The 23,954-nt window shown below is 36.4% G+C and overlaps 4 protein-coding genes across 8 annotated transcripts; 3 read left to right on the top strand and 1 right to left on the bottom strand.

Moving 5' to 3' along the window:
• Positions 1-129: 129 nt before the first annotated feature.
• On the bottom strand, positions 130-10,054 carry ACOX1 (acyl-CoA oxidase 1). The gene is made up of 11 exons (XM_043428962.1): positions 9,734-10,054; positions 8,312-8,474; positions 4,333-4,501; positions 3,669-3,792; positions 3,450-3,569; positions 3,052-3,167; positions 2,810-2,979; positions 2,220-2,382; positions 1,520-1,863; positions 1,166-1,421; positions 130-1,070 (listed from the first exon to the last, which is right to left on the bottom strand). The coding sequence occupies exons 1-11, from the start codon at positions 9,873-9,875 to the stop codon at positions 810-812; spliced, it is 2,028 nt and encodes a 675-aa protein (XP_043284897.1). The 5' UTR covers positions 9,876-10,054; the 3' UTR covers positions 130-809.
• Positions 10,055-10,660: 606 nt separating this feature from the next.
• Positions 10,661-12,354, top strand: RpL19 (ribosomal protein L19). Its single transcript, XM_043428966.1, has 4 exons — positions 10,661-10,782; positions 11,140-11,246; positions 11,547-11,710; positions 11,977-12,354. Exons 1-4 carry the CDS (start codon positions 10,778-10,780, stop codon positions 12,301-12,303), a joined length of 603 nt encoding a protein of 200 aa, XP_043284901.1. The 5' UTR covers positions 10,661-10,777; the 3' UTR covers positions 12,304-12,354.
• Positions 12,355-12,831: 477 nt separating this feature from the next.
• On the top strand, positions 12,832-20,170 carry eIF2Bdelta (eukaryotic translation initiation factor 2B subunit delta). 5 transcript variants are annotated; one of them, XR_006262086.1, is made up of 8 exons: positions 12,832-12,952; positions 13,320-13,378; positions 14,315-15,901; positions 16,156-16,283; positions 16,456-16,633; positions 16,768-16,948; positions 17,417-17,694; positions 19,624-20,170. XR_006262086.1 is itself a non-coding variant. In XM_043428959.1 (7 exons), the coding sequence occupies exons 2-7, from the start codon at positions 13,367-13,369 to the stop codon at positions 17,623-17,625; spliced, it is 2,295 nt and encodes a 764-aa protein (XP_043284894.1). In that variant the 5' UTR covers positions 12,832-12,952; positions 13,320-13,366; the 3' UTR covers positions 17,626-18,120. The 5 variants fall into 5 exon arrangements, 3 of the variants coding, with proteins under 3 accessions (XP_043284894.1, XP_043284895.1, XP_043284896.1); XR_006262085.1 differs by lacking the exon at positions 19,624-20,170 and adding an exon at positions 17,992-18,120; XM_043428959.1 differs by lacking the exon at positions 19,624-20,170 and having other exon boundaries at positions 17,417-18,120.
• On the top strand, positions 19,637-23,858 carry LOC122416210 (uncharacterized). The gene is made up of 7 exons (XM_043428964.1): positions 19,637-19,772; positions 20,761-21,052; positions 21,305-21,674; positions 21,755-22,261; positions 22,348-22,449; positions 23,314-23,472; positions 23,555-23,858. The coding sequence occupies exons 3-7, from the start codon at positions 21,387-21,389 to the stop codon at positions 23,627-23,629; spliced, it is 1,131 nt and encodes a 376-aa protein (XP_043284899.1). The 5' UTR covers positions 19,637-19,772; positions 20,761-21,052; positions 21,305-21,386; the 3' UTR covers positions 23,630-23,858.
• Positions 23,859-23,954: the final 96 nt, after the last annotated feature.

Genomic DNA, 23,954 nt, shown 5'->3' with positions numbered 1-23,954 from the left:
TCATGAAAGGTTGAAAAGAGGTGAATCGTACTATGGAAAATTTAGCCACGATGGGGCTTCGGTTATTCACAGATTCGTAAAGTTTTTTGCTCAGGATTTCAAAGGATTGAAAAAAGAAAACAACAAGGGTTTCGAGTTTTTTTGCTCCCTTTATACATATATGCAACGATGAAAAAAAGAACATAGAAAAGTGCGATTCCTATTCTCAAACTATACCAATAACCTTATAATAATTCGAGTATTTTTTTTCATTATTATTATTGGCACTGCCACTCTCAGAACCACTCTTAAAAATGAATTAACGATTGATATATTTTTAGATATACATGATTTGTTTTGAAACTACTTTTTGAAAAATATTTACAGGAATACAGTAAAAATTGTTCAAGATGTGAAATAAGATCCACGATTACCCTGTCAGGGAATTGTTCGTAACTATGATAGTAAATAATATGGAAACAACAATTATTTTTTTGCATATGAATAACTTTCAGTCGATTGTTTTGCACGACAATAGTTTCTTGTTTCTCGAACATTGAAGTATCGAAGCAAAAATTGAAAGGCACTGGATTTGTTCGACGATTTAGCAGCTAAAGGTTTTTTGATTTTTTACAATTCATCGATGCTGATATAAATCAGATTCCGAAGATGAAATAGTATTAAAAGTATGTTGTTCCCAATTTTTTTTTGTTCAAAGAATTAGAATACCTCGTAAACGGCCTTGGCAACAAATATTTTGGAAGACTTTTACGTTTTGTTATTAAAGTACAATTGTCGAGATATCAAATGATGAATTTTTCTACGTGACGCTACATGTTGCTCTTCAAAAGCGGCTTTAGATACAAGTGGAAGGATTTATTCACGCTCTCTTGGTTCAGAGGACTCTTCATCGCTTCTGCAAAGAGCCTTTCGTAAACGTTCCCATCGTAAGCACCCAACGCAGAGCCCAAAATCTCGTCTCGAATGTCAAAACCGTCTACTAAACCTACGGCGTTGGGACGAATCGCTGCCAAAACTTCTTCCAAACGTTTTTGAAGCGAAGGCACATCTTGGATTTTCAAGCACGAGAACTATGGCAAAAATGAATTTTTATAAACGTTTATTCGCTCAACTGTAACTCTAGTTTTTATGCTATCAAATTCTAAGTTGTTTGAAGGATACACACCCGAAGAAAATCTCCCAGACGCTGTAAGACCCAATAAACTGCGTACAACTCACAAAGTTGAAAAATAACCTGACGCAATTCTTTCGACATATCTGGCAAGGCTCCAACGGCCTCGACGAATCGGGACACCAGGAAAGCCCGGCAATGCGACTCCGCTGCTTGAGCGAATTCTATGCTCGTGTGGTTCCAGGCGTCCTCCGGTGAGAGACCACTCCGTATGCGTTTGTCCATATTTTCAGTTGCTTGACGAATTTTTCTGTTGAAAAAAGTCGGAGCGAAAATTATTTAAAAAACACGAAACAGCAAATTTTAACCAGCAGATGTAAACCAATAAATTTTAAAAACAAATTTTACCCAGCTGCGACCGCTCGATGTGCAACGACGATGCAAGTCAACGTTTGTTTCCATGGCCTTGATTTTCCTCTTTTTGCATGAACTGTTAAATAGTTGACGGTCGGCGGGAGTGATTTTCCCTCGAGAGCTTGCCTCCAAGCTTTCAGGAGATATCGTGCAGTTTGTAAAAACAAAACTGTGTTTTCTCCTTCGTAAGTACACATCGCAGTTACCATCCCATACGTCGATGGTAAATTACTCGAACCCATGTAACCGTGACCACCGCAAGCCAAACGTATCTGCTCGATTCCAGTAGCTGCGTCCGATGAAGCAACAGCTTTTAAACAACAAGCCAGAGCGTGTAACTGTAATTCAATTAATGTTAATAATAATAATAATAATAATAATAATAATAGTAATAATAGTAATAATAATAATGACTATTTTCCGACAATCTTCCACGAATCATTTGACGAATTTTGTTGCCTACCATCTTCCACATTATTGTGATGGTAATTTTTTTTTTTTTATTGGCATTTTCCTGTTACAAATCACGATTTAGAAACATACTTTAACAATCATTCAGAAACATTAAAGATAACTAAAATAACTTAACATAACTTAACAATAAATTACAAAATGGAAATTCTCTTTTTACGTTATGTCCATAGTAATGACGTCGATAATTATGAAATTAATTACAATTTACAATGGAACTTACTTCGGGCAATCTTTCCAAACTTCCTTTATCCAGTTCAGCGGTTACGTTGTTATACATTTCCCATATCCAGTCTGCCGACATTAAGAATGCATAACAAGCCGCAATGTTCGGAAATAGTTTGTACTGCTGGGTCACAAAGTCCATTATTTGACATTCAGGCGCGCTGGAAATAATTTATTTTCGTACTAATTAGTTTGAATCAGCAATATTGAATTTCAAACGTAAAAATTTACGAGTATTAATTGAATTAAGAAGCAGTATTTTTAATTTGTCCTTTCGATGACTTATAATTTCGTTAATATAATTTCAAATCTTCTTTGGAAAACACATTTTTTTTTATTCCGTAAGGAAGTCTCGACACTTTTATCTAATGAAACTTTTGGTTGCCTGTGACCATTCACCGCGACGTCGTACAACTCAGAAGACGTACATCTGACACGAGTCTTGGCTACGTGCTAATTCGTATTTTTTTTTTCTTTTTTCTTCCTTTTCTTATTCTTTCTTTTTTTTTTTTTATTTCTGTTTTTTCTTCTCTCATTTCCTTTTCTTCAATTGTTCTTTTAAATGGTTCTTTTTCTTTGTCAACTTACTCTGACTGTATTTGACTTTGACGTCGTACGGCGCTGTATCTCACAGCGATGGTGACAGCTTTCGACAAAAATCTCGCAATGTCACGTACCAAAACGACACGCACAAACATCATCGTCCCATACGTCAATTTATCGTTAGGAGGTTTGACGTACGTACCATCTTCCAGAACCTGAAAAAATGGAATCATCTGAATCCCCTTTTCCACGTCGACGGGGAAAGGAAAAAGAACGGGCGCTCTTACTTGTGAATTTTTCATCAGCATGTGATCTCGTGGTATTCGAACGTGATCGAAACCCAGAAATCCATTGTTTGTTCCATTCATTCCCAGCTTCACTCCAATTTCGCCGATTTTTATCCCTGGAATTGAAAAACATGTCAAAAATCAGAATTCTTGTTTAATCGATCGAACAACAGTTGAACGAACAATCGAAGTGGGCCTGAGCTCAAGATTACTTCGAAAATTTTTGACTCAACTGTAAATTCGAAATTTTGGCAATGAATTTAACTCGTTTGCTGACATTTTTTCTTTTGCTGACATAAAAATTTCCAAATAATTGTACACGATTCTACGGACTCCTCAGGCTTGTGGTGCACACGAATAATTACAGATCATTCATTTTTCATCCGTTTCGTTTTTACCTGGCATAGGCTCGTGAGTTTCTTCATCACGTAACTGCACTATAAATGGATGTATTCCTCGGCATTCTCCACGTGTGTAAAGTTGTGCAACGACTACCGCATAGTTGGCGGTCTGACCCACTGCGTCCAAAGTTCAGCAATCAGTATAATTCATTCGTACAAACGAAGTGTTATTTCGTAAAGAAAAATCTATAAGAACGGTGTAACTGAAGTACTAACGTCCACCAGGCCACCATTTGTAGGACGTCAGGGTCGGGCTGTTAAGTACAAATTCTTGGGTCTTCTCGTCGTACGTTGCCGTCGTTTCTAGCCCTCGGATGAAAGTTCCGTGTCCCAATTCAGTCTGTGGATCAAATCGTCATTATCACAAACTTCCAACAAATCTCAGCGGTGCTAAAGAATAACCGACATAAACTTCTCTTCTGCCGATATAATTGATCACATTAATTCGCATTAATGAATCGTTGAACGTAAAACTTTATCGATGAAATCGAGATACCGCAAGCTCGGATAAGAGAATCTTCTGATCGGTGCAGATTCAACTGCATAATTCGACGAATAAAGATTCGAACATAAGTCCACTACAGTATTGTGGTTTTGAAAAATGTGTTAGAAACGATCAACGCAATGATAATTGACAGCCTGAAAAAATGAACAAAGCTTTCGTCGGAAGAAAAATGATGAAAGAAATTTTCTCGTCTAACGTACAGTAGAATCGATTTTATACTGACAATACAAATTTGAAAGATTTGAAATTTCAAAGTCCGTTGACCAGTGAAAACAGAACATTTTAACGGATCGTAGAAAATGTCACGTAAAATTATAATTTCATAATTGATTGGCAATCGTTTGATTGAGTTTCTGAAAAAAAAATCACTCGTACCTGGGCGTAAGTTCCTATAATGTTACACGTCCAGGCTCTGGAAATCCAGAAACTTTGCTGTGCCACATTTCCTTGACCCATCAATGCTGGTATGAACATCACATAATGGAGTGTCAAAGGATTGCCATCCTTGAAAATCGCCGAACCCAACATTCCTCCCAATATTTGCCTGCGAAAGGTGATATTTCGAATAAATTTACCACACAACAGATTGACGCGAAAAAAAACTTGAATTTTATCTCAACGCATTTGCGTGCTGTTGTTGGACCTTGTGAAAAAAAATTATAAAAATCCGGGGGCGAAATCTCTCAATATTAAGAGGTTGACATCTGAAATACTGAAAAATACTGAAAATACTAAATGTGAAAGCTGATTGTGAATAAAAAACGTTTAAGATAAACAATAGTTTGGACAAATTCTCGAGGAGAAGCAGAAAACTGAAATATGGAAAAACTGTTGCGCATTTATTCAACCCAAGAGCACTGTGTTTCCATCGATTTTCTTTCTGCGAAAATAGTGTCGAGTTCCTGACAATGTGACATAAAAATTAATTGACACATAAAAATGTAAAAATGTTCATTCAATTTTCTAGAGTAAAAGCGCTACTTGGGAAAGTATTTTTCGCCTGTTAATTGAAAATCGAAGAGCAATAATAAAACATCGAATGTCAGTGGTGATTTGCAACTTCAAATAATATGAGCCTTTGAAATTTTTTCCATCCACCCGGAAATCATACTTCTGTTGATTGAAAAATTTTCTAAAATTATTGAGAGCTCTGTGAGATTTTTCAGTATCAATTATTCTCGTCGTGTTGAGCAATAAAAATGTTTCAAAGTCAAGAATACCGTGGGACTCGATACAAGTACAGTTATGAAAGCGAGCTCACTCCGAAACTCTTTACCGAATCAACGGCCTTTCCAACTCTTATTGACAACTTTCGAGAGTCGTATCTTTTAAGATAAAATATTTACTGGAGTTTAGAGGATGTCTGGCACGATCTAGTTTTTTGGATGGCGCTTTTTGTTAGGAGAGATTTTTACAACAAAATTCTATAACACAATTTCGGTTATTCAAAATAAAGAGTTTTTTTCGGGAGTTCAATTTACTTTTAGATTATAACAGAGCCATTTCTTTTATAAAGTGTATGATGAGTTACTTTTTCGATAGTTCGAAATGCTTTCAGTTGGTGGAAAAATCGAACATTTCAACGAGCCAAACACTTGTCCGTATTTGTTAACTCTTTGGGCAAAAATCAACGGATAAAATGAGTTTTTTGAAAAAAGAAAAAAAAACACTCAGACAATGTTGAAATCCTGAAGACGTTAAGGGGTCTAGCCTAATTAGACGGGCAAAAAAAGACTATTTTCACGAATTTTTTCGACCGGTATAAATTATAAAAATGGATATAAAAAGTGTTGGGCTTAAAAAATACACTCTTAAAATACACGATTTTTTTTATGTCTATTTTACTCAGTTTTCGTACAGAAAAATGGGAGAGAAGACAGGTCCGACAAACAGATGGGTGAGATCTTTCGATAAAATTTCTGAAATGAATCATCAGTGAAAAAAATGGTTGAAGAAAAAAAAAATTTCCAAAAAATACGAAAAAGCACGTTCTTTCATCGTTTTTTGCAAAAAAAAAAATTGTTTCAGAGAATTGGAGATTTGATCAACGAGACGTAAACGTCGCTCAAAAGTACGCTCAGACTGATCAGATCTTTATAAAATTTGAGTATATGATACTTTTAAATATGTATACTTTCAAAAAATGCATTAAAAAAAAAACGATTTTCTGAAAATTCTAATTAGGGTAGACACCCCTTAAGACGAGATAGGAAAAATCATGTCGCGTTCTTAGGCTTCGGGGTATCCAGATTCATTCGGATGGATCCAGAAAAATTATTGAAAGTCCCGATATCAGTTTGAGTATAAAAAATTATTTTTTGTGCTCATTTTAGTTTTACGCTGCATATGGATTTTTGTCGCGTACATTTTTTATCATGTACTTTTGCTTTGTTTTTTAGCGACAGTAGTAATCCCCGATGCCGTGCAGTTCACACGTCTATATATTTCCGTGGATGATTTTTCCGGTTTAGATTCATGCCCGTGCTCAAAAAAAATATAAGATTATCATAATTTGAATGTGACAGTTCACTAATGCAGTGATTATATTTTTCCGAAGTGAAGACAAAAATACCGATAAAGAGCGCGTTTACTATGAGGCGTTTTACATCATTTTAGTACTGCGCATGTTGATAGTGTCCAAACTTATTGGGTAGAAAGATTTTTTTCTCACTCAATGGTAAAAAAAACTTAATTACTTTCGCATTTATTGTGCGGCGTGTGTAATATTTGACGAGAGCCGTTGTAACGAAAAATATTTTCGACGTCATCTGCAATGAAGTTGAATGTTTTTTTTCTATCATGCCACTCCACGCGTGTTTGAGGGTCGAGTTAGTGAAGCCCCCATCAGCGGATGGGCTTTTCACACCTAAAGGTCGACTCCAACCTGATTGACAATTAATAAATTTGTTATTTCTTATTTCGGTTGTCAATTTTTGTCACCATGGACAGAAAGCAGACTTTTCAGCTCCGCGAAGGTGTGATGAGAATTCCGAGTGCTTGTCGCCCTTATCTCTGCGACATGGAGCCGCTTTTGAATAGTCTACTTTCTCTCTCTAGTGGCGCAATAAACTGCTTCATTGTTCCATCGTACATTTCGTTATCACTTCTCGACTGGTCATGCTCTAATGTTAGGTAATTGTCTTACCAAATTTTCAGTTTTTATTTTTTCATTTATCGATTTCGTTCAAGCGCCCCCACTTATTTTTGCGCTAATTGATGAAGAAACAAAGTTCGTTCGTTCAAAATGTTTGGACGAGATTGACATTGCAGTTTGGTGCCACGATCCTTGGTTACTCAGAAGTAATACAATTTAAGAGAAAAAGTGTACTTGCCCCGAGACATTACCGAGTCCCTCGATAGTGACCTCCCCATATTGGGAAATTGAGCTCAGATTTTCAAAGAATTTTCATTTCGCCGACGTCCGACAATAGCGCGAAAATACACGAGGATAAAAAATCACAATTTTTTTTCGCATCAGACTCAGTCAGTCATTTGTTTTCATACTTTATTATTTTAAATTGACGAGAGGGGAAAAAAAAGATTTCTTCAAAGGGGAGCGCGGTTCTGGCATGAAAAGCAAATTCCACGATTGTTTTTGGCTTTTCTTGCACCATTTTGCAGTGTGGCATATTGTTTCTGTGCTGAAAATAGTGCCAACATGGTCAGAAGCGAGTATCAATAAACCAAGCTTATCACGAGTATACGTTTCAACGCTTCCACCCTGAAAGGAAACTACTCTCGAATTTATGCCAAGGAATAATCGAAGATGAAAAACCGTTGTTAAATTTTTTATCGTTACAGTTTTTCTCCTCGCAGTGACTAACGTTGTGTGACCGGCTCTAGCAATTTCGTTAATCTCTGTTAACTGGCCAAACAAACAAAAACGGTAAAAGTTAAGGAGTTTCGGTACAAAAGTCAAAATATTAAGAAATTGATCAAATTTGGTGATAATGTTCTTCAACATCAAGTGCGAAAACACAAATTTTTTCAAAATTTTCTTCTACTTAGTTATCGAGTAATTACGCATTAAAGCAGATTTCTTATGCCCGGAATGTATACCTATATATATGGAAACGCTATGCTTATACACGTAAACTTTAGTGATCAATTACTCGATAACTGTGTAGAAGAAAAATCTTAAAAAATTTGTATCGTCAAATTTGGCACTAAAGAATATGTTCACCAAATTTTATAAAATTCTAAACTTTTTGAAATTTTTTATGTTTTTAGCATGGTTTAGCATGGCAACATTGTATCGCCTGTACCGAAACTCCTTAATCTTTTGCCCATTTTTGTGGTGTACCCACTTAATAATGGATCTTTCGGGTAACATAATTATTGACGAGATTCTTACGAGAAAGCCTCCATGTCAGCTTTACCCTGCTCTTGAAGATGCTGAATTTTCTTAAGCATGATGCAGCCTCGTTTCACCGCATCTTCATAAGCCTCTTTATGACTTTTGTATGCAGTTGGAACCCCCGAGTCCCGCAGATCGGGGTCGCCGAGAATATACTCCTCTGAGGTAACATGAAAAATAAATATAATTCGTTACGATTTTATAGTTTATGACTTTGTTCGATTTTTCCGCGTGTTAATATTTCAAGCGAACTATGTACGAAAGGCGAAAGTCAATCATTGTGTAAGTGACGCTCGTCGAGAGACGCGACAGCGACTCTCATCGCTCAGTATTCAAAGAAAATACCATGGGCCTTGCCGCACTCTTATTTTCGCGAATATTTCACTCGTACACTCGTGTATTTCGGGCATTCCACGACGAATCGGTCACCACTCGACTTTTGCATTTTTCTTTCGCTGCTGCATGATTTTTTCATCGTTTTCGAGGAGAAATTAAAAAAAAAACGTTTTTTCTTTTTATTTATCGAGAGAATCGTACGAAATCGATGACTCGATTCGATTACGATTCAGTATTTGAAATTTTTCAATCTCTCTTGCACTCATTTATTGAGATAAAGTTTGAAGAAATCAGGCGAGTTCCTTTCCATGAGCTCAGAAAGAGAAATAATGAGTGAAAGAAGAACGTGTAAAGTTTTAGTGGGGCCGATTCGACGTGGAATGCCCCAGCAGCGATATGTCTATATGCACGCGGAAAAAAAGATGATCGATAATTTGCACACAATGGACTTGGAAAAAATGTTCAGCGATCGTCAAGTCTTATAGCGAGGCCCGCATGGTTATTCACTAGAAAATTTGACAGGTCCCCAATTTGTTGTACAAAAAAATGAGTTCTCGAAGCTAATTTTGCAATTTGTTTTCACCTTGAGCAGGCTTTTTTTCGTTTTTTATTATTGTGTCGCTATTAAATTGTATGATCCATCGATCAGGTTCATTATAGTATAAACAATTTTTTTTATTTCGTTATTTGAGAATCTTTGTTTTTGTGATCGACATGAGATTCACATTTCCCATTAGTCAGACTTTGATCGCTTCATTTGTAATGTTGCAGCATTGACAGTGTGAAATCTTGTAGAAAATTGTATCGATTTCGTAAATTTTTTGCAACTTCTCTGACGGAGCGTTGTCTCACCGGTTTTTATCTCTCGCGAACTTTGGACCACTTGCGTGATGCAGCGATCTCTCCTAGGATAATCGATATGTTGGTGAGATTTACTTTCAAAGGCAATTCAATTCCGACATTCTTGAAATGTCACAAAGAAAAAAACGTTGAATTATTCAATGCCGTATTTTTGCCCTCCAACGTGCGTTAACGTTTGATTGTCGTTATCATCACATGAGCCAATAATTATTTCATTGTTACCTCTCTCACGACGTTTGGCTGTTTTCTCCGGACTTCCATCGAGATAATTCGTCAGCTCGATCGGATTAAACGTACATTTTTCACGTTCTCGTTGCAAATCTTTGTTAACAGTGGTCATTTCGTGAGAATTTTTATTGACCATAAAAAGAAATAATAAGATTCTCTCGAATCGAAGATTCAGATTGTGTTGGCAATTTGAACGTCAACAGATTTCTCGTGAATAGGCGTCACTTTCGCCAGTGTTATTGTGACAAACACGGGGAAAAAAACTCGTCGCGGCGGTCGTGAGATCGTGACACAACTGACTTTCGACGTTCACCGTTCAGACGTTCAGCAGCAAACATTGTAGTCTATATTCGTTCCACTCTGTCACTGACACGCACTAGTAGTGCCATCTTACGATGTTTCCGTGAAACATCGTCACTGAAGAGTGATCGGTAAAGCAGAGCATTCATAGGAAAATCTTCGGTGTGCATTTAAATCTAGTGTGAAATTTAACGTTTTTATGCTTTAAAAAACATCGTGAGGATGTGCGATGAATGTTCTTGGTTTGGATGAAAATGATTTTTTCGTAATAGCAGAGATGGGTAAAAAAATCAAATTCTTGACGTTCGATGTTATGCAACAATAAAAATGCTATTAGATCGAAAGACTGAAAATCAATAATAAAAATATGAATTTTAAGAACTTCGATTGATCACTTTTTATATTTTTTCAATCATATAACTATCAGAAAACACTTTGATGGACGAGTTGTACACACACGCCTGAAAAAACCGAAGATGCCCGAACCGGAATTAGAGGTCGTTCGGCTAATACACGGAGATTCACTCAAGCGAGTGTTACTAATTTGTTATTATTAATAAAAATACGTAATTTCACTAGAGATAAAATTTTTAATTAATTAAACATTTTTTGAAATATTCAAATCACTTAAATTTTGCTTTTTGTAAAATTTTAATTTTTTTCTTGATTTTAACAATACGGATATTAGATCGCGGCCATCTTGATCTTCTTTACCCTGAAGGACTCTGAGGCTCCGTCATGAGGTACACGTTTTTCTCTAAAAATCATCGAATTAACGAAAAATACGTATAAAAGTTTGCACAAAAACGTGGAATCAGTTGTGTCCAATATTGTTACTCAATAATAAATAAGTTTTTCATCAAAAATACGAGGTTTTATACCTTAATGCCGGGAAGTCAATCGTGTTGACGATCACCACATGGCATCATTCACAGAGAAACGAAATTTCTATTTTATTGGCGAAAAGCTTTTCCTAATTGTATCATTTCCTTACGATTCGATAGCTTTGTCCACTTTTTTGTCAAGTGAAAATGAGTGAATAGCGAAATGGAAAGTCTTCGATCAAGAGCTATTTCATAACCTCACTTTTTCTTTTTCAGTTCTCTCAAATTACAAAAGAGGCTAGCCGCCTCGGTTATGCGATGTGGAAAAAAGAAGGTCTGGCTGGATCCGAATGAAATCAACGAGATCGCCAACACTAATTCTCGTAAGCTTTCCTCTTTCAGTTTATATTAATTGTAAGACAAACATGAAGATCAAAATCCACTTCCAAATTTGTTGCGATACACAAAAAAAACCCATGTCTCGAATGTCGAAGAATTCTGAACAAAAATACTTTTGATTAAAAAATAGCTTGCTCTGATTTGGAAAAACTTGTAACTCGCGTTTTAAGTACACAATGAATGATAATGAAAGAAAGATCAATAATTTAAATGATATCATGTTTTTCATGACTATGAGTATAAAGAATGGCTGGAGTAAAAAATTCAATGAAATGTTTTGATAGGCCAAAACATCCGTAAGTTGATCAAGGATGGTTTAATCATCAAGAAACCTGTGGCGGTGCACTCCAGAGCTCGAGTTCGCAAAAACACCGAAGCTAGACGTAAAGGTCGTCATTGTGGTTTTGGTAAAAGGAAAGGTACAGCGAATGCTCGTACACCTCAAAAGGTAATTAATGACTTTGCTTTTCAGTCTAAATTTCAGTAAACTCTTAGTGAATTAGTTTCAACAAAATAACCATTCTTTTTTGCAATGAAAATTCAAAAAAATTACTAAAAGCAAATAATCTATTTTAATGAGTCACAAAGAAAATTGATGGCTTAAACAAAAGTAATTTGTTTCTTCTATTTATTTATGGATCAGAGGCAAAAAACTCAGATAAGCATCCGATTTTATTTAGAGATAAATAAATAATTATTTTACTCTTAAATTAGGATCTTTGGATTCAACGTATGAGAGTTCTTCGTCGACTGTTGAAAAAATATCGTGAGACGAAGAAAATCGACAGGCATCTTTACCATGCTCTGTATATGAAAGCCAAGGGAAACGTGTTCAAGAACAAGAGAGTACTGATGGAGTATATCCACAAGAAAAAAGCCGAGAAAGCTAGGGCTGAAATGCTTTCGGATCAGGCCGAGGCACGTCGTACTAAAGTTCGTGAGGCACGTAAACGAAGAGCCGAACGTATCGCTGCCAAGAAACAAGAACTCTTGCAATCGTATCAACGCGAGGATGAAGCTGCTGCGGCGCAGAAGAAGTAAATAACATCGAAAACAAAATTTATTGTATAAATAAATGGAAAAAAACCAAAATCGTTTTTTCAATTTCATTCCTATTCTGTTATTGTTAATACCACGTATCACAAACTTTTTGTCGTGATAAATCGGGATAAATTTCAGACATTACCACTCCAAGTGATTATGATATAAACTATTCCTTTGCACATCATTTTTTACACGGTTTGAACGATTGAAATATCGAAATTCATAGTATCATGAGAAATTCGTATAATTTGAATTTTTTTTTCTTTCGAAAATTTTGGAATCCTAACCGTACAGAGTATGATTGAAGCATGGAAATGGGGAAAATGGCAGTATTTTTCATCTTTCAAAAATCGTTATTACATCAGTTTACCAAGGCGTCTGAAAAATTGGAGTAGGAAAACTTGGAAAATCTTCATTCCTAATGTTCACAGTGTTTAAAGATGTAAGAAAATTGAATTATAATTTGAGGTTACGCGGTCATTCACACCGATCATTTTCCGACCAGATGCGGATACGAAAGAAGTATAAAAAAACAACATGGCCGCTCCTAATAAACATATGTCTGAGCGTTGAGTATTCCTAAAAACATACAGATGCTGAAACTATAGGAAAAAAATTGTTTAACATTGCCATTTGATCGATTTCGGTAAGATGAAAGAATTTTATTGGCTTTTGTATTTTTGTAACGACGATAAATCCCTGCTGAACGTGAAAAAAATAGCAATCAATTGTTATTTTGTAGGTTAGGATGTCGGAAAAATACCAATTCTCTACAGCTCGAACGTAGTTATTTCATCACACTTTTATAGAACGCGTACAGTCCTGTGAATCAGTCAAAATCTTGCAACCAACAAATCATGTCAATCCTCTTCGAATTTTGTAAAATCGAAGCGAAAAATAATTTCGATTCCATCAATGTTACAAGACAACGAATCTTATCTAAGCTCATAAAAATTCGATTTGTTAATAATTACGAAATTATAGTGAACACCAATTCTATTTCATTTTCATAGTGGGACACTATTTATATGTCTGAGGTCTGTGCTTTGATACAGTGACGATGGATGAGAAGGTACACATTTGCAACCTTATTATCGATACACCGGTATAAAAATTCCACTAAAATTTGGATTAAATAATGCTGTAACGACTCTGTGAAAAACTTGTGATTAATTCTCTTCGTATTAAATCCTCACTGATGATCATACTAAAGAATTTTTCTGTCGGTGTAGGATAAGTAACGACATCCTTTCATCTCTGTTTTGTGTGTTCTTTATTTAGATTCTCTAATTTGGTAGTAATTTTGAAAGCTACTTCTGTAGCAATATATCAAGTTTTGAACTGACATGGCTTTAACCTTAATACATTATGACTTTTTCAAAAATATTTTATAAACGAATAACGCTTGTTCCTCATTTGAAAGTATTCTCAGATTAAAATTCAAAAAACTTTTGGAAAGTATCTGGAAAAGTTCAAAAGTTTGTCTGTTAAAAATTTTTTTGATTCAATTATCGCATATTAATCTTAACATCCTTTGGGCAGTTGTGATTCTCAGACTTTTTTATGATCTGCTGCATACCAAATTTCTATGCAATGAATTTATTAATATGGGTATATGGACGATTCATCTTTAAATGCTGATACTTGAAAGTTTTGATAGTCAGTTCAAAATCTTAGCCACTCGATCCAATAGGATAAGAACTTTTTATTTCCTATCAACGCTTGGAAAATTTTTTAGTGGTAAAATTTATAAAATTTATCGTGCACCACGAGCTTTCTTCAATTATGAATTATCAGATTCTTTATACTTTTTAAACTCTGCCTGAAGACCATAATTTTTTAGTAAGAAATATTCCATTCTCTAGGTGTGGAATTCACATATTGTCCATCTGAATTTTTCGTGTGTTGGATAACGATGTGCATTTTGCTTGAAAAACAAAAAGTGCTTGAAATAAAAATTCTTCGGTATTTGTGCGTTGGTTGATTAACATTTTGGAAATTGTTACAGTTGGTTGAGGGAGAGATAAAGCCAAAGATAACGCGTTCACGAGCGAGACACATAAGGAGGAAGCGTTTGATAAGCGCGAGACGAGCGGCGGAGAACGGTAATTCAATAGTGCAGAGCATCGAAACTGAGCAATCGATCGATTCGAAAAATCCGGACGATTCTCGAGTCACAGATTCTTTGAGCAAATCGAAAGCACGAAGATTACGAAAAAGAAACAAGACTCAAAACGACGAAAGTTCGGAGAAAATATTGATCGACAAACCAGAAACTTTGGATTCACCGTTACAAGAGGATAAATCTTTCCGCGACGAAATAATCGTTTCGTCCAGTAAATCAACGAGCAACAACGAATTTTCGAACGGCACGACAGTAACGGCGAACGAACACGAATTACTCGAAAACGAAAAGAACCGTAAACTCAACGAAAGCACAAAATCGAGCAGCGATTCGTCCAGACGAATTAAGGAGGATCACGAATCGGGAATAATAACGATCGATTCCGTGAAGAATTTTATAACTGGTAGAAGCTCACGAATAATCATTGAGAGAGAAACGAGAGAAGAGCCCAAAGTCGCTTCGGTTACTATAGAAGAGTCGTCAAGTCTCCCGGATCAAAAAAAAACGTGTGACAAGAAAAAATCCGTCAACGCCTTGGACGAGAATGTTAGCGAGTTGGATTTAAAGATCGAGAATCCTGGAGATTGTACAATGAGCGATCAAGTAACGGGGAAAATGAATTCCCAAGAGAAATCTCGCGATCAAATAAAAGCGGATCGCGAGGCGAAAAAAGCTGCAAAAGCGGCCGCGAAAAACAAGGTAAAAGTAGCAAAACCGGAAATCGTGAAAAATGTAAGTTCAACCGCGAGTGTGACCGAAACTTCGCAGCAGAAAAGTCGAGAGTCGCGGGGCGACGTCGTTGATGGTGAGATTATAGCAAAGTTTAACAAAGTCACAATTTCACCGGTTTGCAAAGGTAAAACCGAAGTCGATAAAGTTGTACTGCGGTTGGAACCGAAAATCGAGGAAAAGAGTAAATCAGAATTACGAGCTGAGAGAAGAGCGAAACAGGAAGCTCAGAGGGCAGCGAAACAGAGTCAAATTTCAGAGAAGCAGAAGCCAAAATCCGGGGAGATTGTACAGGAAATTGGTAAACCAGTACCTGAAAAGTTAGAGGAAACGAAAAAAATCGCTAACCGAGGAAAAATCGTCAAACCGCACGTTGTCAATCCACACGAAGTTAATTTGTTTAAACATCTTTATCACGAGAGAGAACAAGCTCTCATTAACGTGCCCATCGTTAATTCAAATATTCATCCCGCAATCGTACGATTAGGTGTTCAATATGCCGACAAAGTCATTGTCGGTAGTAACGCGAGATGCGTCGCTCTTTTAGCTGCAGTGAAACAACTTATCCACGATTTTGAAAGATCTTCTCAGGCTGATTTCACGAGAGGACTCGAAACGAGTTTACAAGAATCTTCCGCTTATCTTCATCACTGTCGACCCCTCGCTGTTTCGATGCAGAATGCTCTTAGGCACCTCAAATGGCAAATGACCCAATTAGAAGCGACTACGCCCGACGAAGATGTACGTTAATCATAAACCTATTAAGGAAGCAAATAAATTGAGTTTCCGTCACATTTCAGTGAAGACTGGAATACGAAAATTGTTTTTCGAATCTTCTATGAAAAATCTACTGTATTTTCATTCCCATTATTTCTTGCTTTCTATGATGTTTTAACTTCTTTTTGCATTGATGAGAAACAATTCCTTTGTTTCGATATTTGTCATATATTCAATTAAAATTATTGGCTGTTTCTAAACACATTCCATTTTTGCAGGCTAAATCGAGATTGGGCAATGCCATTGACACCTACATTCAAGAACAAATTCAACTGGCCGACAAAGCGATTTCTATCACAATTCAAACAAAAATTTCCAATGGAGATGTTATCTTGACTTATGGATAGTACGTGTCAAGATTATTGTCAAACTATTATTCCAATCTAAAAAAAGAATTTCCTTTTTTCTTTAATTTCGTGTTATCAAAATAACAACTATTTTTTTTTAAGTGTGTTTCAAATAATACAACTTCATAAAGGATTTTTTGTGTTGATGAAATAGATTCGTTTTTTTTACAGCTCTTCGTTGATTTATAAAATTCTCTGTGATGCTCATGATGCTGGCAGACAATTTCGCGTGGTAGTTGTCGATGGAAGACCGTGGCTCGAGGGTCGAGAACAACTTCGACGATTAGCGAAACACGGACTCGAATGTTCTTACGTTTTGATCAATGCTCTCAGTTTCATTATGCCCTCGGTAAGGGATATTCCGAAATATTTGCAAATTCGTATTTCTTGCAAACACAAATATGAATTTCTCTCACTTCTCAATTAATTAAAAAACAATTCATTTTATATTTTTTTTTAAATATTTAATATTTTCATTATTAGGTAAGCAAAGTATTCCTCGGGGCGCATGCAATTTTGGCGAACGGCGCAGTCATGTCAAGAGTCGGTACAGCACAAGTTTCACTTATGGCTAAATCCTTCAATATTCCGGTATTAGTTGCTTGCGAAACGCATAAAACTTGTGAACGTGTACAAACGGACTCCATTGTTTATAACGAGATAGGTGAGTTTAAAAACAAGCTCAAAGCATTTTTCAAATATTTTTTCATAAAAAAAAAACAAACAAAATTATTCAAACAATTAACTTGAAATCATTGTATTAGTCCACATAAAGCTCGAACAAACGACATAAATTATGAATTGCCGAAAAATTGATACGAAATATTGAAAAATAGAAGAGTAATCGATTTTTTCGTCGATTACTCGAAAAGAAGTCGATTAGTCGAAAAGAAACACCCAATTTCACCTGTAATTTGATTTTAATTTCGATTAAAAATTTCACTACAACAAATATAATTTTAAGATTTAATAACTTACTCAACGACTTTCGGTACATAAATATTGATATCTAAATCATCAATGAAATACTGGTATTGATATAATTAATTTTACAACTGCATGATACTTGGAACCAATATAAATTTGGTTCTAACAAGGACATTTCACAAAAGGGTTCGTAATTACATTTCAGCCAATCCTGATGAGCTTGCTCACAGTCCAATGGGAAGTATGAGAAAAACTACGTTGTCCAATTGGCGAGGAAAAAAATCGTTAAATTTACTCAATATAACGTACGACGTGACCCCGGCGGATTTGGTAACAGCGGTCGTTACCGAGTTAGCAATACTACCGTGTACCAGTGTACCGGTAATTCTGCGAATAAAACCATCGGAAATTTAAGATTTTCCATTATTTGAGATGTAGCAAACGGCATCGCGCAACTTGAACGACGATTTTCAAATATCGAAGGTACATGTTTTTCACTCATAAATAAAATAATAAAAATATAATTCCCAGCTTCAAATGGAATAAAAAAAAAAAAAAAACACTCACCCTTGGATTTTATAATAGTTGTACATTATTTTGGGTATTTTTCAATAAATGACTTTGCAAATCGCTCGAACATACGAACAGACACGATTTCGTCAATTCGATATTCTTCGTAGTCAAGTTATCGATTATTTTATTCTTTTTTTTTTCTCATTTCTGTTTTGACTGTCTTAATTATTGTTAAATATAATTATTGATACAACTTTTCCTTTCAAGAACGAATTATTCTCAGTGGAGGGAGCGAATTTTGTTCGAAACTTTTCCCGTAATCATGTAGATCGACGTCATCGCCAACTAATTTTGTAACTAGAAAGATAGACAAATAAAAGCGTGAAGTTAAGGGCATTAGAATAATTCCAAACAAAATTTCACTAACGCTCCGATCCAGATGGCGTTATCGAGAACTGCAGTCCTTGAAACTTCATTCAGTCACTACGTTTTTTTCATACTCTCTCACCCTATTCGTAGTTCGTATTGAAAGGTATTTTTACGTCCCAGTAGGAGATATTGAATCAACAGGGAACGCAACACGGTATTTACTTTTCTTTCGGTTCAAGACACTCAAATCCTTTACCCAGGGACGAGAGCTACGTCTTTTGAGTATGGGAGTACAAGAATGATTTTTGTAAGATTGTTTCAACCCCGATGGCGTGCAGGTGAACCCTCAGAGGTCTGGATATATTTATAAATAAATAAATACGTTCTACGTGAACACTCACAAGATATTTCTTGATTAATTATTGTGGAATATTTATTGGCCGGATTTCTTCTGGTTTCCTCTCTTTCTTTTCTTATAATTCTTATAATTATTCTTTAATTATCTTCTTATAATTGTCTAGGTAGATCGTTGTGATTTGGGCGGTTACAATAGCTCGTTCGAAGATGGTTTACAATGTTGATTACAATATGTTCGATTATAATTGGATTATTAAATTGATTTTGGAGTTTGATTAAAAACAATGAAAATTAAATTCGTAGAGTTTGGGTGAGACTGAGCTATAAATTCGCGATTTGTACTTGAAATTTTTCCAAGTCCGGATCGAGGCGGAATTAGCGGATAATAGGGTGTATTTTACATCATGTAAAAAAATATATAAAAATGCATGTTTATGATAGATTTCGTAAAAAGTAAACGAGAAACGTCAATATTTATTCATAAAAATGCAATGTAAATTTTATAATTCAATTTTAAAAATCGTCCTTTTTCATCTGTTTTCCAAATGTCTAAAACGTCATCCGCCATATTGAATTCCAACGTGACGTCACTCCGATAGAAAACAATCCAGATTCTTATCGTGCGCTCTGTGTTATTTTGAAATTTTACAAGTTATTATGCACGTTTGTGGACTTTTATCATTCATTTTATTAAAATCGCATCATGGAAGACGGTTTTGTGAAAGCAAAAAATACAAATCTACCAATGATAAATATGTCGATGGTGGCGATGAATCCACAATTTTTTTGGCATTTTTACACTTGTATTATCGCATTCAGGCACGAAACACCAATGATATGCTATTGTTTAACTCATTATATTCACAAATCTTGTTACTTGGTCTTTCGCAATTGTATTGTTTACTAACGGAGTTACGTCACAAACCGAAACAACATGACGGCTAGCGTTTCCGCGCGAAAATTGAAAATTGTAAATAAAAAACAGTTTTTAAGGCACTTTTCGGTCTTATAAAATTTAAATAAAAATTCCACTGGTTTATTACGATCTCAGGATTATTTTGAAATAGTTCTCAAAAAAAGGTGTAATATCCTATTGGATGCGGAAAGGGACAAGTCCTTTTCATAAATATTTACTAATTAACTGAACTTAACGTCGACTTGCGAAAATTACAGAATGACAATGGAGAACGACCTTGGCAAAAGACATGCAGGACGTCTCTTGACCTAGGCTTTACCCCCGTCGAGTTTCTCCCTTCCATAGAAGGAGTTTAGGCTGGTCCAAGGCATACGTTGCCTTTATACACTTGCAGTGGGGAAAAAAGGTGATTTTCTTGATTTTTTTTTCGCAAGAAAATAAATGTTTATTGAAAAACTGTGAACGACATTCATTCGTACACATGCTCGTGTACTTGTACAATTTTTTTGGTCAAAAAATTTCTCAGTATGGCGCCACTCGAGCTGTACTCCAGTAGCACCTTTTTTCGAGCATCAGTCGCGGTGGACATGATACCTAAAAAACTATTAATCCGACCCATATCAAATTTATACCACTTATTTATTATAGTAATAGCTTGGGCCTGGACGAAGGATTTGTAAAAAATTTGATTTAAAAAAAATGCCGGTTGTAACGAAAATGTTCTATCTTTCTGCCCACCACAAGTGTAAGCCCTTAATATTTATAAATTAATATTAATAAATGATATTCCATTCTGACTCTGAATTAGAACTGTTGAGTCATTTTAACTCATTACCGTTTACCTTGATCGTAAAATTACTATTTGAAAAAAAGAATCCGAAAATCCCAAGTTCAAGAGTATCTCGAAAACTCATTCGAATTAAAAGTACACTTTAATTTGGTTCAAAGAAAAGGTTGCACACACAGAGGCATGAAAGTTTGTTTTTATGGAGAGCACAAAAAATTTCCCAGTTCATCCAACAGCTCTACAAAACTTTGTCGCCGATTTTTTCTTTTATCCTTTTAAGGACAGATCTGGTTAGCGTCAACGTAAAAATCTCCCCCTCCAAAGGTTAATAAAATTCTTCGACGTTTGTTGAAAAATAACAAGAATTTCAACCATTTATTACCTTTTCCTCCGACGTGCTTCGATAACTCGATTTACATTGGGAAAAACGGTATGGACTGAATATGCAATGTTAAAGTTTCCGAGTTGCTGTCCGAAGTAACGACTTCCATCATAACATTTTCCACGATTTTTATTCAAATTTGAAAGCACTCATTGGAAAACGTGACTGGAGAATTCCAGCTTGAATATTCACTCTGCTCAAGCCATTATTTATTATTTATTTCAGAAGGGGCTCACCGAGGGATCGATTCGTTGGTAGGATACTGAAGCGATCGCCGCAACTCGTGAAGTTTTCTGTTTGAAGAGCGAAAGTCGTATGCAATGAAATCCCGAGGGTGATAGAGTAACAAACAATCGAAAAGAAGTCGCTGCGTCGATGCAGCTGTTCGCATACCCTCCGGCGCTGGGTTCGGCTGCAACCCCTCTTCAAAGTGTTAATAAGCGCGTTGAGAATTCTGAAAATTGTAACAGCCCGACGATTACCGAAGATAAATGCACAGTAATCGATGTGAATTAAGGTAGGAAAACATTGCGCTTGTGAAGATTCTTCCACTATAAATAATCTAGCTAAGCGTTCGGAGCGTAATGACGGCCAGTAATTGGCGCAAGGCTCGTCGTCTCCCACGGTTGTTCCAACGTTAAGCCAATTTCCCATGCCGTTGGAAAATTATGGGCATATTTTGAGCCGCGGATAATATCATCGACAGGAGAAGGGCTCGTTTCTTATTCATCAAATCGACAATGAAGTTGAATTACGTTTACCTTTGTAGGTGGAAAGAGCTCAGGGAAATTGCAGAATCGCAGTAGTGAGGTAACAGTGGGGTCGTACGGGGCTGAGCTTTTGCCACAGCTATGGGAGTTAGTATCGATGCGGCAGTTCGGTTCACAAGAGTGAGCGTTTACTTGGCCCATAGCTGGCCCTCGTCTAAGACAAGTACGAAGAAGCAGAACGTGAAGCTGCAAATAATTTGGTACGTTTCTGTTGCAACGTCCGTGGGCCTTCTCGTGCCTCTTCTCCTTTCGATGTACACTAATCAATCGAATTCCCTCGTGTTCACCCAATCGGCCTGTTTCGTTGGTGCGATATGCAATTATCTCGCAAAGATGATTGCGTATAGAATGCAACGAAGACGTACGCAGGTAAAATGAAAGGTTTTGATAGAGCTTGTGATCGACTTGACTCCGATAATTGGTTGGCCAGTTAAATCTGTCAGCTGTAGATATTGATCAGCGAAATGGAAGACTTTTTGAAAGCTGCAAAGCCTCACGAAAAAAAAGTTCTCGAGGACTACGTCGGCAGGACTTTGGCGTTTCACGTTTTAATCACTGCTGTCAATTATGTGACGGCGCTCGGTGTTATCTGTGGACCGTTGTTCCTTCCTCAAGAGTTTCCAACTGACGCGGCTTACCCGTTCTCCGTCGATTCTCGCTTCGTTAAATACGCGATTTATTTGCATCAGAGCTTCGTTGGCTTCCAGTGCTCCACAGGCGCGACTATCGATTGCCAAACTGCTTTGATGTTGTGGTTCGCCGGTGCTAGGCTCGAAATTCTCACCCTTGAAATAAAAAACGTCTCTGACTTGAACAGCTTACGATGCTTCGTTCAAAAGCATCAACGGCTGCTTTCGTACGCCAGAGAAGTTTGCCACACCGCTTCCTACATCGTTCTTACCACGTCGATTGCCTGTGGCTTCGGCACCATTTTCAGTGGCCTCCAATTGTTGAGTGTGAGTGTTAAACGATCCACAGGTCTGCTCTGTTATTTACACTAATTCCATTTTTTCACTTCATTATTTCCATATTGCCATCGAAGAATCAACCTCTTGCAGTCAAAATACAATTTGGACCAGTCGTTTTGGTCGCAGGAATGAACCTCTTCGTTTGCTGCTGGCCTGCGGACAACTTGATCAGAGTGGTGGGTTTCATTGAGCCCTTTGAATTTCAGTGAGATCGTCCGGGAATTCGAATCCCCGACTGAATCATGCAGGGCTATTGCAAGCTTTTTCCGGTAGCAAGAGAATCCATTGCAGGCAACTTTCAAGGGTTGTAATTTTGTTTCCTTTTCTTCGAGAAAATCGATTCTTCTCGATAGTGATAACAGTGATAACACATTTATCTAATAAAAAAACAGGATATTTGTGCTGGGGTACTGAAAGTTAAACTGCAAGTAACCCGAGAATCAAAGTACAAATCTATTTTTATTTATCACTTTAATTTTTAATCTTTAATCCGAGCATAAAAATGTCAGTGTTTCACGAAATCTTATTTATTCGTCGCGAAAGAAGTTAAAAAGTGTTCAAATGGCAATTCAATCGAGAAGGGTAGTCAAACTATTGAGAAAAAGCCTTCGCAGTGTTTTGTATTGCGCCTATCAGTTCGCCGCACCGTACACTCGAATTTTTGAAATTGAAACTCTTTGACATCGTTCGTCCGATTAAAATAATAATAATGTCATCGTACGCAGCACGATCGCAAAAATCCGATGACATTTTTATTTTTTCGATCAGACGAACGATGTGGAAAAATTTCCTTTTCGAAATTTGCAGCTATCTCTTTCGCACTCACGCTTGTGATTACCGACTGATCCATCATCTTAAGGGTCAAAGTGAGACTATAGTAGGAATAATAACGTTATCTATCGAATAATTTACTTTTTCGATGGGAATTTTTCATTTGAAATTGGCTCCTTGATTGTAGACTTGGATTGAGAGTTCATTCTCGAAAGCCAAAATGATATTCGTGCAACTATATATTCTATAGACTTAATTCCTATGATTAGTGCGACATGATGGGTGACGCTGTGTGGGACGCTTCGTGGCCGGATGAATCGTCTCGAATGATGAAAAATTATTCGATGATTCTTCACCGATCTCAGCGACCTGTCATTGTTTCTATTGCTGGCTTCATACCCGTTCTTTCTTTGCGTTCTTACGCTACGGTGCGCGCGCATACGCATTTGAATAGTTAAAATTAATGAAGAATATTCAAATTTTCTTTAAAAGTTGGTTTTCCGTTTTCAGTATTTGTCATCAGCCTTTTCCTACACGACAACGCTGCGGCTCGTCCTTAATACGAACCCGGAAATCCAGCAATGACTGTTCTCGAGAACCTCAAATTAGTTTCATTTTAATTTGTACTTTTTTGCTCAGTCGATAACAACGGGGGCGCGCTTTATCGACATGGAGTTTCCTGCAGTTTCCCGGCGTTGTATAAATTTTAGAGAAAAAAAAACATTAAATTTCTTACTTCATTCTTGTAATGAAAATGTTGAATTATTTCAGTCAATGAAACAAATAAAATTGTTGAATGAATTCATCCCTTCTCAATGCCAAAATAATTTTTCTATAATTATTTAGACGGATTTTGGATCCGCTGTTTTGAATTTCTGCATTTCGAGTGCAGATTCATAATCAGCGACCT

Source organism: Venturia canescens, chromosome 9, assembly GCF_019457755.1.
Source record: "Venturia canescens isolate UGA chromosome 9, ASM1945775v1, whole genome shotgun sequence".
Taxonomy (NCBI): domain Eukaryota; kingdom Metazoa; phylum Arthropoda; class Insecta; order Hymenoptera; family Ichneumonidae; genus Venturia; species Venturia canescens.
Note: the sequence above shows the minus strand (reverse complement) of the source record. Positions and strands in the feature narration are given on the sequence as shown.

Coding starts and splice junctions, on each gene's coding strand:
- ACOX1 (XM_043428962.1), bottom strand. CDS start 9,875: ATGGTCAATAAAAATTCTCACGAAATGACCACTGTTAACAAAGATTTG. Junction 8,475..9,733: donor AGCCAAACGTCGTGAGAGAG/GTAACAATGAAA, acceptor ATGTTACCTCAG/AGGAGTATATTCTCGGCGAC. Junction 2,980..3,051: donor TGCTGATGAAAAATTCACAA/GTAAGAGCGCCC, acceptor CCATTTTTTCAG/GTTCTGGAAGATGGTACGTA.
- eIF2Bdelta (XM_043428959.1), top strand. Junction 16,284..16,455: donor GTTATCTTGACTTATGGATA/GTACGTGTCAAG, acceptor TTTTTTTTACAG/CTCTTCGTTGATTTATAAAA. Junction 16,634..16,767: donor TCAGTTTCATTATGCCCTCG/GTAAGGGATATT, acceptor TTTCATTATTAG/GTAAGCAAAGTATTCCTCGG.
- RpL19 (XM_043428966.1), top strand. Junction 11,247..11,546: donor GATCGCCAACACTAATTCTC/GTAAGCTTTCCT, acceptor ATGTTTTGATAG/GCCAAAACATCCGTAAGTTG. Junction 11,711..11,976: donor ATGCTCGTACACCTCAAAAG/GTAATTAATGAC, acceptor CTCTTAAATTAG/GATCTTTGGATTCAACGTAT.
- LOC122416210 (XM_043428964.1), top strand. CDS start 21,387: ATGGGAGTTAGTATCGATGCGGCAGTTCGGTTCACAAGAGTGAGCGTT. Junction 21,675..21,754: donor TGCAACGAAGACGTACGCAG/GTAAAATGAAAG, acceptor TGTCAGCTGTAG/ATATTGATCAGCGAAATGGA. Junction 22,450..23,313: donor CGGACAACTTGATCAGAGTG/GTGGGTTTCATT, acceptor TCCTATGATTAG/TGCGACATGATGGGTGACGC.